The 17,416-nt window shown below is 36.9% G+C and overlaps 1 protein-coding gene across 1 annotated transcript in view; it reads right to left on the reverse strand.

The window, feature by feature from the left end:
• Positions 1–1,481: 1,481 nt before the first annotated feature.
• LOC124544929 (UDP-glycosyltransferase UGT5-like) overlaps positions 1,482–17,416 on the reverse strand; it is a 111,146-nt gene continuing 95,211 nt past the window's right edge. The window contains exons 4-6 of the mRNA XM_047123675.1: positions 16,804–17,026; positions 7,448–7,667; positions 1,482–1,868 (exon numbers count right to left, since the gene is read on the reverse strand). Coding sequence (XP_046979631.1) covers positions 1,562–1,868; positions 7,448–7,667; positions 16,804–17,026 — 750 coding nt within the window. The 3' untranslated portion in view covers positions 1,482–1,561. The remainder of the gene's footprint in view (positions 1,869–7,447; positions 7,668–16,803; positions 17,027–17,416) is intronic.

A 17,416-nucleotide genomic window follows, 5' to 3' on the forward strand; every position in this document is an offset into this window, starting at 1 on the left:
AATGTATGTTGTAATCTTGTTCTTAAATATAAGTCTTATAATACTGATTTTAGTATCATAGTTTAAACTGCAATTATTTTATTAATTTTAATATGGTAATATTATTCCGAAATTGATGCTGTCTGTCCAGTCATGGCTGGTTAATGACAAAGAAATGGTAATAACAGTCCATTTACAGACCACCAATATGCACAATGATGCCACTTGCTAGCAAAATTTTGATATTGTTATGTACAGCATTTAACATGTAGTGAATTTTTATCTGCCACCAACAAAGTCTAACTGACTCCAACAATTTATGACACACAAAATATTCTTGATTCCATATCATATGCAAAGAATAAGTCTTGGTCATTTTTTTAAGGTGCATGTTGATTATTGAGGACAGTTTATTTTGCTCTTGGCAGCACACTATATTTGAATATGTATTGTAGAACAATAATTCTGCTGGCCTTCTTCTAAGTAGAAGTGATCTGAGCACATTATCCATAAATGTCTGTTTTAGGGCTGTATTGTGGAATACTGCTGAGAATGGAACTAAGACAAAAAGAATCTAACAAGGGAGCCATGAATCTTGACCAATCATTTAGTCCATACTAAACACATGCCATACTCTTGTTCTAGTTTAATTAGAGACAGTGTACTCATTTATGTTTTCACTTATTTAATGTTATTGTCAACATGAAATCAAACCATGGAAAGTCCAGGTTGGAATATTAACATTATCATGAAAAGGATAGATTGCTACTTAGCATAAATATGACATACTGAGTTGTAGATAGTTACAACAGAAAGACTGTTATACATATTGAGCTTTTGGCCAAAGACTTCTTCAGAAAAGAAAACATGTGCACATCCACACAAGCAAAGCCAACTCACATCCACAAGATTGCTATCCCTGGCTAATGAGCTAGAATGCATTCCGGCAGTCATGGCCAGAGATAGTAGTCCCGTGAACAAGAGGCATGCCTTCTTTTGTGGATGTGTGTGTGTTTCCTTTCTGAAGAAGGCTTTGGCCAAAAGCCCAATGTATAACAGTCTTTCTGTTGTGCCTGACTGCAACTCAACGTATCAACACAAACTCAAAATCAATAATTTAATATCCACATAAACTATATTTCAACTCTTACCAGTACCTATTGTGGTTTTCTTTAACTTTTATATCACTTTTAGTGTGTCTGTCTGAATAATAGTTGGATTTTGCAAATGAAACAGAAACAATCAATTATTGATAAAATTATTTAAATCTACTCACCAAGCAGCAGCAGAACACACAAGCTTGCCAGTCACAACAGTCTTTTATGTGTGTGTTTTGCTGCTGCTTGGTGAGTAGACTTTTTATCTATCAAACTAAAAAAATGAAACAAAGTATGTTTCAGTAATCTCACACTTCCCTTTCAACACAGTAGATGTTTAACAGTTTAATTATTGATGTCAAAGATGGGTTTGCAGTTTTAAGGATTCAAACATAAACAATCAGATTAAATTAGAGGTAGGCTGTCTTTAATATTTTCTATTTACATGTTATTCTGTGCTGCACAGAAATAAATGTAATGTAAATTCAGTCCCTTTTCACACCTTTCTTTTTCCCTCCACTTTTCACTTTTGTACTTTTGCCACATACAAGTCTTAACACTGTCCTAATTAGGAACACAGCTACAAAAATCACTGCAACCACAGCCAACAACACCACAGCAATGACATCTAGTAGCAGATATTGGTACCATGTCAGATCCAGAGCTGCAGACCTCATGTGAGGAGCACCTTTGTGCCTAATGACATACTCTGTCCAGTATATAGCCTCTTCCATTGGAGGCCTTGGTCTGTCTCTGAAAAGTTTTGACAAAAATTTTGCCTTCTCCGTGTACCTGTAAGCAGAAGTATAGTGTCAAAATAAAGTACTTAATACATCACAAATTAGTCTAAAAGTGCATATTAAAATTCATAAAATAAATGACCACTGGCACATATCATGTTCTCTCAACTGAATGAACATTCTGGAAAAAGTATTGGTAAATACAAAGGCTGAAAATGACATTCACATTGATAAAAAGGCAGAAAGATAGCAAATTTTCATGTACACAATTCATGCAGACAGCCTCTGATTGAAACTAGAGATACTCAAAAATTGGCAGGAAAATTAGGTTCATCCAGTTGTAATTCAGCTAAGGCAGAAAATCAGTTGTGGTTATTGCATCAGAATATCCGAGGACTAAGGGGTAAGCTTAATGAGTTCCTTTATTTGTGTTGAAGAACTAGAGTTGAGGAAACCAGTTGATATAATCTGCCTCCCTGAACATCATGTGACTACTGGTATAGATACGTTAAATATTACAGGATTCAAGTTAGCTTCTTGCTTCTGTAGAGAAAATATGGAGAAAGGAGGAGTTGCAATACTTATCAGAAACTATTTTGATTTTAAGAATATTGATATTATTAAATTTTCCTCAGAGCAGCTTAGAAGCTTGTGCAACAGAAGTGGTATTTCATAAGTTCCTTTTAACAGTAGGTATATACAGATCATCTTCGAGGAAATTTTAACCTCTTCATAAAAAAATCTGCAAGCTCTGCTGTCCCATCTCATGCCAAAAAAAAAAAGGAAATAGTGGTTGCTGGTGATTTTGATGTGGATTTATTGAAAAGCTCTGTCAGTGAACAATTATTGCAGTCAGTAACACTATCATTCAATTTAGTTCCTACTGTGAACTTTGCTACTTGGGTATGTAAATGCTCTGAGACTGCTATTGATAATATCTTTGTAAACAAATCTAGGGAAAAAAGTCGTATCACAAAACCAATAGTAAATGGGCTATCTGATCACAACATGCAACACCTTGTGTTAAATGTTGAAACTTGTCAGGATAAATCTGAGTACATGAAGGTAATAAATAAGTCAAAAATTGAGAATTTCGGGAAATTGCTCAAAGACATGAATTGGATAGATGCTTACAGTACTTCTGACTCAAATGGAAAATACAAAGCATTCATTAATAAAGTTACCTCCACTTTTCAAAACTGTTTTGCCCTAATGGTAAATCACACAGAAGTCAAAAAATAAACCATGGATTACACAAGGAATAAAGATATGATGTTGGATGAAAAGGAGACTGTACCTACTATCTAGAAACAGCTCTGATTTTAGCATTGTATTGCATTACAAAGAATACTGCAAAATATTGAAGCAAGTAATCCAGAAATTGAAGCAGCCTTATTAAGAGAAAAAGATAATTACATCGGGCAACAAAATAAAAACTGTATGAGATATAGCAAAGAAAGAAACAAGTGGGGCCAAAAAGGAAGAGGAACAGATAGCTCTAAAAATAAATGAGACCCAGGCAAGAAGTGCATGTAGTGTAGCGTTTCTGTTACTGACAGCTTGGGGTTATCACATTTGGTGAACAGTGCAATGGAGTATCTGAGACCAGCCTTTAAAAATAACTTCAGTAAAATGGGAAGGACACTCACATCTCTGAAAGAAGTAGCATCCATCATAAAATCCTTAAAATCTAAAAATTTCAGTGGGTATGATAACATATCAACAAAGTTAATCAAAGAGTGCTCATGCAAGTTGAGTTGTATCTTAACTTATTTGTGTAATCAATCTCTTATCAGTGGAACATTTCCAGACTGGCTAAAATGTGCCAAAGTTAAGCCTCTTTACAAGAAGAGGGATAAAGAAATACCATCACACTATAGACCAAATTTCACTTTTGCTGGCTTTCTCAAAAATATTTGAAAAGCTTGTGTTCAAGTGTCTCCATAAGCATTTGACTGCAAATAATGTATTGTCCAAGTCACAGTTTGGATTTCTTAAGGTTTCTGATGTAGAGAAAGCTATTTACACTACCGTGAGAATGTACTTAATTCATTAGATAATAAATTAGAAGCTACTGGAATTTTCTGTGACCTGTCAAAACCATTTGACTGAGTGAACCACAGCATTCTCTTAAGTAAATTAGAATATTATGATGTCACCGGCAATGCTGCGAAATGGTTTGAGTCTTATCCATCTAACAGGAAACAAAGGATGTTGTGAAATATCTGTGCAGTAAGCAGTCAATCTTCATCTGACTGGGAATTAATTAAATATGGTGTTCCTCAGAGTTTCATCTTGGGTCCACTGCTTTTTATTGTGTACATGAATGACATCATTGTTTTGTTTGCAGAACATTACAATAAGTAGCAAGTCAAGTACAGATTTAGAAATAGCTGCTAATCAAATTTTCACTGACATTAATAAGTGGTTTAAAGCTAATTCACTGTCATTCAACTTTTAAAAGACCCACCATATGCAGCTGAGAACCTGTAAGAGATTTCCTTCCAGCATGTGTATTACATATGAAGACATGCAGATCAAAGAGGGTGATAGTGTTACATTTCTGGGATTACAACTCGATAATAAATTCAGTTGGGAAGGGCATACCACAGAATTGCTTAAGCGCCTAAACAAGTCTGTATTTGCCGTGAGAATGATGTCAGGTGTAGGAGATATAAATATTAAAAAAAAATTGCATACTTTGCTTACTTTCATTCTATTACATCATATAGGATCATATTCTGGGGCAACTCATCAAACTGAGCAAAAGTTTTTAGGGTGCAAAAGCATGTGATAAGAATAATTTGTGGTGTAAATTCAAGAACATCATGTAGAAACTTGTTCAAGGAACTTTGTATTCTAACCACTCAGTATGTATATTTGTTAATGAAATTTGTTGCAAGTAATACATCTCTGTTTCCAACTAATAGCTCAATACATACTATCAATACTAGGAATAACAACAATATACATAAAGACCTAAAATCACTTACCTTGGTCCATAAAGGGGTCCAATATTCAGGAACACATATTTTCAATAAATTGCCAGCAATCATTAAAAACTTGGTTTCAGATAAAGCACAGTTTAAACAGAGTCTGAAGGACGTTTTGATAGGCAACTCCTTCTACTCCATAGATGAATATCTTAACAGAGACTGTTAAGCCGGCTTAAGTAAAAATGCCTGTTAGATTTCAGTTTTGACAGCACTTGGTCACAACAATGAAGGTTAGGTATTTCTGTGTTTGATAAATTTATTAATAGTGCACAACAGTGTTTCATTCTGACAGCATGTTAGTTCTATAACTACTAGCTGTTCCAGTGTACTGCATTGTATTCACCTATTTTGACAATCTCCTGACAAATGATCAGGGTATTATGTATAATATTCAAGTGTTTTATGTTTTATGTTATACATTCTGACATGTTCCACACCCACAAGGATCATCTAATTTTTTGGGTCTACATAACGAAATCTAAATCTAATCTAATCCTGGGAGATATCAAGAGAGACGTCTCACTAATGAACCAAATATGTTCACCCACGTAAAATTCTGGCCAGAGCAGCCAGAGCTGGTGGTCATGTTTGTGTGAGGTTTGCCTGCTTGTGTCAATGCGTGTGTGTGTGTTTTCCTTTCTTTTCTGAAGAAGGCTTTGGTCAAAAGCTCAGTGTGTAACAGTCTTTTGTTGTGCATGTCTGCAACTCACATGTCATAGCAGTCTATCCTTTTAATAATTGTTGATATTCCACCTGAAATTTCCATTGTTTAAATACCATTCTAGCTTCCAAAGAATTAAGTACTTTTCAAAATAAGAGTTTGTTCCTAACACCATCTATAAGTAGTTGGACATCACCCAGAGTAGTCAGTCTGTGGCTCTTTACAGTCATAAGGCCAACAAATACATTTTTAGGCACACGGCACCACACAATATTACTGAAGGACTCATTCACATTCTGGGTCTTTTTAGTAGCTCAGGATTTGCCAAATCTCTGTAAATAGATTTGATTGTCCCTGTTACTGCCAAAGGAAGAGAATGTTTATGTGTAAATTCATGCAGGGTGCCAGAAAATTCAGCTTGCCTATATTTACACCAAGTATTTGGTGGAAGTGGACACAAAGCATGACATGGCTTTCCATCGGTTAATATTTGATGAAATAAAGTGCTCCACACAGCTCTTTTCATTTTCTCTAAATTGTCACAGTTATCTCTAATGGCCTTCCCATAATATTTCTGTAATCCAACAATTACTTTGTCTGTTAGTCTCCCAGCAGATTTTATTGTCTTGCCATCAGTTTTGTGTTACCCAGCTTGGTTTTTAGGTTATGCAGACGTGTTCCCATCCTTTTCTTGTCATGTCCTAAACAAAACTAAGCAATTCACGGCTTTCTAGACTGTGTAGTTCCCAAGATATGACTGCTCAACTGTGGCAGTATATGCGTAGCCGTGAAATTTGACAGTCACACATCAACATTCAAAATATTATTTGAAGGTCTCACAATTGTCTGATTTTAATGTATTATATACCAAAATGTTCAGGAAAGTCCAAAGTACATTATGGAGTAGAAACATTCAATGTCCCCTTAACTACTACAGTGTGATCTTCTTCCATAACAATCTGCCATGGAGGACTGTGCTAAATTTGAACTGTATTGACTTTGTACAAATCTGAATTTTTTATGAAACTTGCTGGCAGATTAAAACTGTGTGCCAGACCGAGACTCAAACTTGGGACCAACTGAGCTACCCAAGCATGACTCACACCCCGTCCTCACAGCTTTACTACTGCCAGTATCTCATCTCCTACCTTCCAAACTTTACAGAAGCTCTCCTGCTGTGAGGACAGGGCGTGAGTCGTGTTTGGGTAGCTCAGTTGGTAGAGCACTTGCCTGCAAAAGGCATAGGTCCCGAGTTCGAGTCTCGGTCCGGCACACAGTTTTAATCTGCCACGAAGTTTCATATCAGCGCACACTCCGCTGCAGAGAGAAAATCTCATCCTGAATTGTTTAGATTGTGCTACTTATCCATTGTCATTGTGGCTTTGGGCCTGTAAAATTATGCTAATGATTGTTTCTAGTGTAATAACTGGTCACTGTAGTTATCAGGTATACTTTTTATCAAGTATACTTTGCATGGAATAAAAGATGTGTTTTAATATCGACTAAAATGTGATGTCACATATATTATTGAACAAACCGTAGTCCACACCTATGTGAACTTTCAGCTTCGAGGTGATCAACAATAGTTGGTACAAAGGAGAGGCTATGAATTACAGGTATATTCTGTCACAAGATCAAGTAGTTAGCACTGTTAACTAAGTAAGACATTAAATGCTTCTGACTTCTGTTCTCAAGTGACATGTATCAGTTATAAATGTATTACTGTTTTGTTGTAAATATATTCCTAAGTGTATGTGCTCAGGGACTGACTTAAAGTGTTCTTTTATTGCTGGTGAGTGATTAACATACAGCAATAAAATTAGTTATAATAAAAGTAATCAATAATCACATTAGGACTCCTAAATTAATTCAAAAATCAAGCTGAAAATTGGTATGTTTAAATATTAAAGCATATCTTAATGGCAGAAGTAATTAGAATAAATGTTGCTTTCCAGTTTCATTCAGTAATCATACCTTGGGTTTTCTAAAATTTCTGTTAGTGCCCATTGCAGTGAGTCTGTGGTAACATTTGCAAAATCAAGTTTTACAGCATATCCTGCATTTCTTGCACGATTTGCATTAAGTGACTGGTCTCCAAAAATTGGAATAGCAATTAAAGGGACTCCATGATGTAATGCCTCCAAAGTGCTATGCAGTCCTCCATGTGTGATAAACAGTTTTACATTCTTGTGAGCTGTAACAGAATGAGAAGTAACAGAAGTAATCTCAATGTGAAGAAACACCCCAATAAAATGAAATATTTTTAATTATACCAAAAGAAAAGTACTCATGACTAAACTAAAAAAGTTATGAGACAGAACTGCTGTCCATTACTTACATTCTGGACAACTTACAGTACTGGCAATAGACTCATATAAAAGCATACACACTACTCTAGCTTTAATGGCTGTCTCCATGGGAAAGAGAAAAGAGAAAGGGATAGACTGTGGGAGATTATTGTTGGAAAGGTTTTGCATAGTTACATTTACATGTGTAAGCAGTTCATGTTCAGTTTATGTCCTCTTTCTTACTACTAGTGTGTAGCATTTATTTATGTGAGTGCAGCTTTTTATATTTGTCTTCTTTGCAGTAGTAGTATTCATTGTATTGTATTTGTTGCATGTGAAAAGTCTGCCATTGTCAAGAAAACCAGTTATTTTAATTAATAAAATAAGTTCATAATCAGCTTTATTAATCTCTGTTGGCAACCTCCTCTACCCGTGCCCAGGCATCGCTCAGTTTACGTGAGGAAAGTTGTTATTTCATATAAACTTTCAGTATCCCAACTGTGACATGTTCAGGTGAAAAGAAGAGAGAAGAAATCTGCAATGGCTGAAGAAGTGTCTTCAAAATTCATCTCAAAGCTGGATGAAGAAAATTATTGTTGTGGACTGGCAAGACAGCCAATCCACAGTGACAGGTAGCCGAAAGGCACGCGTTTAAGCTCACGCAGGCTGGCGTGAGGTCTGGAACTGGACAAGGTAATTAATATAGCCAATAATGTACGTAGCTGCTGGAATACTTAACTTTAATCCACAATTGGTGAACATCGGTCTGACGGTACATGCATCACAAGATAAATAGCAATTGATAATAGCACCTTGCTAGGTCGCAGCAAATGACGTAGCTGAAGGCTATGTTAACTATCGTCTCGGCAAATGAGAGCGTAATTTGTCAGTGAACCATCACTAGCAAGGTCAGCTGTACAACTGGGGCGACTGCTAGGAAGTCTCTCTAGACCTGCCGTGTGGCAGCGCTCGGTCTGCAGTCACTGATAGTGGCGACACGCGGGTCCTACGTATACTAACGGACCGCGGCCGTTTTAAAGGCTACCACCTAACAAGTGTGGTGTCTGGCGGTGACACCACAATTATGTCATGGAAGTTACAGATAACTGCAATCTTAAAGGCTTACGGAATTCTTGATGTTGTAATTGGGACTCGATGTCAACCTAATGAAGATGATGATGCCACCTTGAAAGCATGGACAAAAAAAAATGCAAAAGGTATGTTTTTGATTTCCACATCAGTAGATGGTACACAAATGCAAAGTCTGTTGGTTTGTGAGACAGCCTACAAAATGTGGAACAAGTTGAGATCACTACATGAGCAACAGCCAGAAGCCAGCAAACTAACAATAACTCAATGTTTTCATGAATATCAGATGAATGCAAATGATTCTATAGTTGTTCAGTAATTAAAGTTGAAACTCTAGCATTACAACTCAGAAATGTTGGAGAAAAGGTTTCAGATGTAGCTGTAATGACGAAAGTCATTTCATCATTACCATCAAAATATAGCGCATTTAAAACAACTTGGGACAGTGTGCCAGCTAGTCAACAAAATGTGGAAACTTTGACAGAATGTCTCTCCAAAGATGAGTCCCAGTTGAATATGAGTGATGAAGAAACTGGTGCATTTGCAGAGATGTCCATCAACAGACAAAAGGAAAAGGCAAGATATCCTGATAAAACCAAAAGTTCACAGGAACGAAAATCAAAATCAGATTATAATGGTACAGCCTCCCATAAGACTCATATGAAATGTCTGATACCACCTTTTTTTAATATGCGTCCGGATAGTTATCAGACAATTCAGTGCTTCCTAAGGCCTTGTATGTGTGTCTTTATATGTATCATTCAGTCCTATTTGATAAAAAAACTTGATATAAATTGCGAAGGCACGTGGAGTGTTCTGGAAGGACGTGTGTTGTCTTAATTATCGGTGGATTGTTGTCATCGATAAAATTATGTACATATACTAAATTAAGTAACTAATCAAGAAATTGAAGTAATAAGTTCTTAACAATAAATAACTAGAGACTGCAGAGATGTTAGAATGAAAAATCAATGCTTCTAATTAAGAAAATGGTAACCTAAAAATCCATTAACAGAAGACCGCAAAAAGTTTAAAAGTTATCATTCTGAACTTAAATTACAATAATGTCTCTCATATTATTTTAGTTCAATAATTAATTACAGTTGGATTTGTTACTAATATTCAGTGGTAGTACAGAGCTTGTTCTTTATCCGATTACATGTATAAACTGCATAAATAAGGCTTCAAATTCTGGAAATTGGAGTTAATTAGAAATGTAATTACAAAGAATATTAATTACAGAGGAAGACATAAAAGTAAATAACAAATGAAAATACATCACTTGCTAATAACTTTTAAGCTGTTTCTCAAGATAGTGAGGTCTTCTGTTACTGGATTTTTATATTACCATTTTGTTAATTAGAATCATTGATTTTTCATGCTAACATCTGTGCAGTCTCTAGTTATTTATTGCTAAGGACTTATTACTTCAATTTCTTGATTAGTTACTTAATTTAGTATATGTACATAATTTTATCGATGACAAAAATCCACCGATAATTACAACAATCCATGTCCTTCCAGAACATTCCACATGCCTTCGCAATCTGTATCAAGTTTTTTATCAAATAGAACAGAATTATATCGAGCTGCCAGCACTTTTGTTTGGTAAGTCTCATCGTCTTTGTTTTATATATATATATATATATAAGATGATGTGACTTACCATACGAAAGCCCTGGCAGGTCGATAGAAACACAAACAGACACATACATACACACAAAATTCAAGCTTTCACAACAAACAGTTGCCTCATCAGGAAAGAAGGAAGGAGAGGGTAAGACGAAAGGAAGTGGGTTTTAAGGGAGAGGGTAAGGAGTCATTCCAATCCCGGGAGCGGAAAGACTTACCTTAGGGAGAAAAAAGGACGGGTATACACTCGCACACACACACATATCCATCCACACATATACAGACACAAGCAGACATATTTAAAGACAAAGAGTTTGGGCAGAGATGTCAGTCGAGGCGGAAGTGCAGAGGCAAAGATGATGTTGAATGACAGGTGAGGTATGAGTGGCGGCAACTTGAAATTAGCGGAGATTGAGGCCTGGTGGGTAACGGGAAGAGAGGATATATTGAAGAGCAAGTTCCCATCTCCGGAGTTCGGATAGGTTGGTGTTGGTGGGAAGTATCCAGATAGCCCTGATGGTGTAACACTGTGCCAAGATGTGCTGGCCATGCACCAAGGCATGTTTAGCCACAGGGTGATCCTCATTACCAACAAACACTGTCTGCCTGTGTCCATTCATGCGAATGGACAGTTTGTTGCTGGTCATTCCCACATAGAATGCATCACAGTGTAGGCAGGTCAGTTGGTAAATCACATGTGGCTCTGCCTTTGATCGTGTACACCTTCCGGGTTACAGGACTGGAGTAGGTGGTGGTGGGAGGGTGCATGGGACAGGTTTTACACCAGGGCCGGTTACAAGGATAGGAGCCAGAGGGTAGGGAAGGTGGTTTGGGGATTTCATAGGGATGAACTAACAGGTTATGAAGGTTAGGCGGACGGCGGAAAGACACTCTTGGTGGAGTGGGGAGGATTTCATGAAGGATGGATCTCATTTCAGGGCAGGATTTGAGGAAGTCGTATCCCTGCTGGAGAGCCACATTCAGAGTCTGGTCCAGTCCCGGAAAGTATCCTGTCACAAGTGGGGCACTTTTGTGGTTTTTCTGTGGGGGATTCTGGGTTTGAGGGGATGAGGAAGTGGCTCTGGTTATTTGCTTCTGTACCAGGTCAGGAGGGTAGTTGCGGGATGCGAAAGCTGTTGTCAGGTTGTTGGTGTAATGGTTCAGGGATTCCGGACTGGAGCAGATTCGTTTGCCACGAAGACCTAGGCTGTAGGGAAGGGACCGTTTGATGTGGAATGGGTGGCAGCTGTCATAATGGAGGTACTGTTGCTTGTTGGTGGGTTTGATGTGGACGGACGTGTGAAGCTGGCCATTGGACAGATGGAGGTCAACATCAAGGAAAGTGGCATGGGATTTGGACGTTGACCTCCACCAACCTATCCGAACTCCGGAGATGGGAACTTGCTCTTCAATATATCCTCTCTTCCCGTTACCCACCAGGCCTCAATCTTCGCTAATTTCAAGTTGCCGCCACTCATACCTCACCTGTCATTCAACATCATCTTTGCCTCTGCACTTCCGCCTCGACTAACATATCTGCCCAAACTCTTTGTCTTTAAATATGTCTGCTTGTGTCTGTATATGTGTGAATGGATATGTTTGTGTGTGCGAGTGTATACCCGTCCTTTTTTCCCCCTAAGGTAAGTCTTTCCGCTCCCGGGATTGGAATGACTCCTTACCCTCTCCCTTAAAACCCACTTCCTTTCGTCTCTCCCTCTCCTTCCCTCTTTCCTGATGAGGCAACAGTTTGTTGCAAAAGCTTGAATTTTGTGTGTATGTATGTGTCTGTTTGTGTTTCTATCGACCTGCCAGGGCTTTCGTATGGTAAGTCACATCATCTTTGTTTTTAAATATATTTTTCCTGCGTGGAATGTTTCCCTCTATTATATTGATGATGAGACTTACCAAACAAAAGCGCTGGCAGGTCGATAGACACACAAACATACACACAAAATCCAAGCTTTCGCAACAAACGGTTGCTTCATCAGGAAAGAGGGAAGGAGAGGGAAAGACGAAAGGATGTGGGTTTTAAGGGAGAGGGTAAGGAGTCATTCCAATCCCGGGAGCGGAAAGACTTACCTTAGGGGGAAAAAAGGACAGGTATACACTCGCACACACACACACACATATCCATCCTTCCCTCTTTCCTGATGAAGCAACCGTTTGTTGCGAAAGCTTGAATTTTGTGTGCATGTTTGTATATATATATACAAGGCCTTAGGAAGCACTGAATTGTTTAATAACCATCCGGACGCGCAAAAAAAAAAAAAAAAAAAAAAAAAAAAAAAAGGGGGGCAGGTGGTATCAGACATTTCATATGAGTCCTGGGGGAGGCTGTACCATTATAACGTGTGTGCGCCAGTGTTGGTTGAATCAATTAGTGGTGCAAAGTTTTTTGTCCTATTCAAAGATGATGCAACTGGATACAGAGTTGTTTATTTCGTAAGACACAAATATGATGTCATCGATTAGTTTCACGAATTCGATAATCTTGTGTTGAAGTAGTTTGTTCAGAATGTCAAAACATTACGTGTGGACAGTGGCACTGATTGCATTAATTATGGTATGAGACAGTTTGTGAGGAACTATGGAATTCAGTTAGAAACAACTGCTCCACATATGCCAGAACAGAACGGTCGTTCTGAGTGGGACAATTGCACAATTGTTGAAAGTGCACACACAATGTTGGAAGCCAAAAACCTTCTCAAGTTTTTATGGGCAGAGGCTGTTAACACCGCTGTATACATATTAAATAGAGTTACAACAAAATGCATTTTGGGACAAACTCTGTATGTGTTGTGGAGTGCATGAAAACCATATGTTGAACATCTTCGAGTGTTTGGGTCTGATGCCTTTGCTCACGTACCAAAAAAATTTTGCACCACGTTTGATGCCAAATCCAGAAAAGTTGTGCTTGTCGGTTATCAAGGAGATTCAACAAATTACCAACTCTACGATCCCGTGAGTCACAGAGTGTTTGCATCGAGGGATGTCACATTCAATAAGGTTAGCAACAGCTCAGCGTCTGCACAACAAGAAGTTGATGACACATACTTAAACTTCAAGACTGATGAAGAACAAGATATTATGGACTGGCACAAGCAAGTTACTGGTGAACCAGCACAAAGCACAGGAAGAGATGGAAATAAGGCTAAACTGGAAACTGAAGAGCAACCCACCAAAGTGCGGTTGACGCAGCTATGAGATCGTTCTATCATGTACAAGCCAGCAAGATATGAAGCTGATTTTTACTCAGTATAATAATCCTTACTGCTTCATAGAAGCAACTTCTGATCCTGACTCAAAACACCGGAAAAAATTGAAGAAGAACTGGAAGTTCATGAAGACAATAAAACCTGGAAGATAGTTCCTAGAACTAATAGTCAGAGAGTTATTGACACAGAATGGTTGTTCTAGGTTTTATTTGATATAGATGGTATGGTTATTTGGTACAAAGCATGGCTGTGTGCAAGAGGTTTCAAACAGGACTATGGTGTTAACTACAATGAGACTTTTTCACCAGTGATACTATATGATTCACTCAGAGTTTTCTTGGTAATTGACACATATAATGATCTAGAGATGGTATTGTCTGATGTTCGCACAGCATTTCTGTATGAAAGCCTTCAAGAAGTTTACATGAACGTACCTGAGGGAGTGGTGGTTAAAATGGAGAAACCTGTAGTTTGCAAACTTGAAAAATCGCTGTATGGACTTAAGTAAGCTCCTCGATGTTGGAACAAGAAATTTATAGACTTTCTTTCACATTATAGTTTTCAGGCAACTGATGCTGATCCATGTTTATTCAGTGGTGATGTTATCTTGTTAGCATTATTTGTAGATGATGGTCTTATTGCATCAAAGTCAATTGAAGGAATTCATATAGTTGTTACATCACTAAAAGAAGTCTTTCAAATCACTGTTGGTGTAGGTCATTGCTTTGTTGGAGTGGAAATTGAGTGAGATCATGTGGGAAAGAAAATGTTAATACGTCAACATCAGTATACAAGAAGAATAACTGAGAAATTTGGAATATCTGAAGCAAAAGTGTTTCTGCTGATCCACATGTGAGTCTGTTACCTAATGATGAAGAGTTCAGTGGTGAAAAAATACCATATTGTGAAGCGGTTGGATCTCTTATATTTTTGTCAGTTATCTCTTGACCAGATATTTCATTTGCAGTGAACAGTGTGAGCAGATTTTTGCACAGCCTTACTAATGCACATTGGCAAGTAGTGAAAAAAATTTACAGGTACTTAACTGAAACAAGAGATTATGGTATAGAATACTCAAACAGCAGGAACAAAATGCAACTGGTTGGTGTATCTGATGCTGACTATGCAGGTGATCTTACATTGTGAAAGTCAACAACAGGATTTGTTTTCTTTTGGCTGGTGGTCCTGTAACCTGGACTTCTCAGAGGCAAAAGGTTGTTGCTCTAAGTACAACTGAATACGAATATTTAGCTGCTGCTTCTTCTAATAAGTATGCAATCTGATTGAGAAAATTACTAGGTGGTCTGGGAATCAAGTGTAAAGAACCAATTGCATTACAAATCGACAATCAGAGTGGAATGAAGTTGTCAAAAAATCCTGAATATCACAAAAGCACCAAACATATAGATATATGCTATCATTTGTTACATAAAAAAGTGCGGTGTTAAGAGACAGAAGTTGTTTAGGGGTGTACCAAAGAATAAATTGCTGATTTGTTGACCAAAGCATTAACCAAAGAAAAATTTGCACTAAAAGCTCAATGTTGTTAATTGGTAAATGCAATCACTTAAACAGTGGGAGTGTTGGAAAGGTTTTCCATAATTGCATTTGCATGTATTTGCAGTTCTTGTTCTGTTTATGCTCACTTTCTAACCACTAGTGTATAGAGTTTATCTATGCGAGTGCAGCTGTTTATCTTTGTCTTCTTTACAGTAGTAATATTCTCTTTATTGTGTTTGTCACATGTGAAAAGTTAGCCATTATAAAGAAATCCAGTTATTTTAATTAATAAAATCAGTTCATACTCAGCTTTATTAAACTCTCTAGGCAAACCTCCACTATCTGTATCAGTTATAAAGGAGTGGCATCTCACTCAGACCCAGACCATTGTATAGATTTTTTGCTAAACTATTTTATGCTGATTATATACTGTGGTTTAACCAATACACAAGGTTATCTAGCTTTTTGTTAAGAATTTAATATTGGTTGCTAATTTTGAATTTTCTGTGTCACACAGATATTGTGCAAAACTGGTCTTGAAGTAAATACAATAATGGATGATAATTATGCAGATGAATTGGAGCAATGGTTATATCCTTCCAAATACAATAACTATCTTAATAATGATCATAAACATCCTTGTGTCATATTCTACTAATATTTATTTCAGACTTAAATAATGTATGTTTTTGTAGCAACATTGAGGTGATAAAAATTTGTCAAACAATAAGTGATGCACCAATAAATCAATCACCAGATCACAAAAGTTTATTAAATTTTTCAGTGTGATCCTGATGCAATGCAGAGAAAAGAGAAACATTTCATTTTTTAAGTGAAGTTTAAAGTAATGACAATTGCAATTAGGTCATATTAAAAGGAAGATGCTATCTGCTGCAAAAACATAGGCACATAGATCTCACAACTAAAATAAACTGCAGGTTTTGTGGCTAATTGTTCACTGCACTGAATGGCACTTTTTTCTATTAAATGTGAAAATTATTTATTAAGTCTGGTGATGTTTAACTTCCAGTTTACATTGTACTGGATGAAAACCATGGAAGTTTTGTTTATAGCTTGAATAGCTATTTATAATCGACTAAACATGTCATTATATGTATGTACCTAATTGTAATTACAAGAAAAGTAAATCATAGTGAATGTTAAGAAAATGCTGGTTTGTATTCTCTTCCATGATGAAAGAAAAAAGTGTTTGGAAAGCAAAGGTTACTCAAAGATTAACTTCAGAATTGAACTAGAATACTATGTGACGGAGAAGATACTAAGATAAAACAATAGTGAATTTTACATGTATCTTTATTAATGCTGAAATAATTATTGGTGAGCACGAAACGACAACAGTCAGAAGAGAGATGTTCCCATTTGCTCTGTTCTGCTGTCTCTCCCTTGAACCAGAGTGTAGGTAACTTCACAGTTTAACTCCTAGGCATCTTATTTCCTCTGTGGTGCTGTAAGCTAGCTTTTCTGTGACACTTTTCTACATCTATATTTATTGCCATTTGGTTTTGGTTATCATATTTCCTATAGAAACAAAAATTAAAAATTATGTACACTGTGATGATTACAGTTTCCACTGTGATTCACTCACCAAGAATATCTGCCTGTGGCAACCATTTACTAATCATCACATTTGGTGGCTTGTTGGGTAAACTATCATCCTCCCACTTCCAGAGAACTTTCTGCCTCAGTTTTGAGAATGCTGCTAGAAAAGCTGCTCTTCTCTCTTCTGGCATGTCAGCACTTTTTAGATTTGACCCCATACTGAAATATATCACCCCTTCTTTTGCTCCATCAAGGTACTTCTGCAAATCCTTAAATTACATTTATCAAAATTAGAAACATGTTCTTGCATAATACTACATTTTGTTTCCTCAGTAATTACTATGCCACAAAAATAGAAGATGAATCTTTTTAATTATATAAACTACAAAATATGTTTGATATTTTCTATATGTAATAGCCACAATAAGACACATGCATTGGCCATCATTCCATGATAAAACAACCAGTTTCATTGATTCTCTGCTAGATGCATGAATGTTTGGAGAAAGAGGAAATAATAATACAGTGAATAGTGTACCAGACAAGGACTCATTTAGTCCAGTACTTGATACATACCTATGTCACAAATATAATTATGTCAATAGACACACAAACAAACACAAACATACACACAAAACTCTGGCTTTTGCAACAAATGG

Source organism: Schistocerca americana, chromosome 8, assembly GCF_021461395.2.
Source record: "Schistocerca americana isolate TAMUIC-IGC-003095 chromosome 8, iqSchAmer2.1, whole genome shotgun sequence".
Lineage (NCBI taxonomy): Eukaryota > Metazoa > Arthropoda > Insecta > Orthoptera > Acrididae > Schistocerca > Schistocerca americana.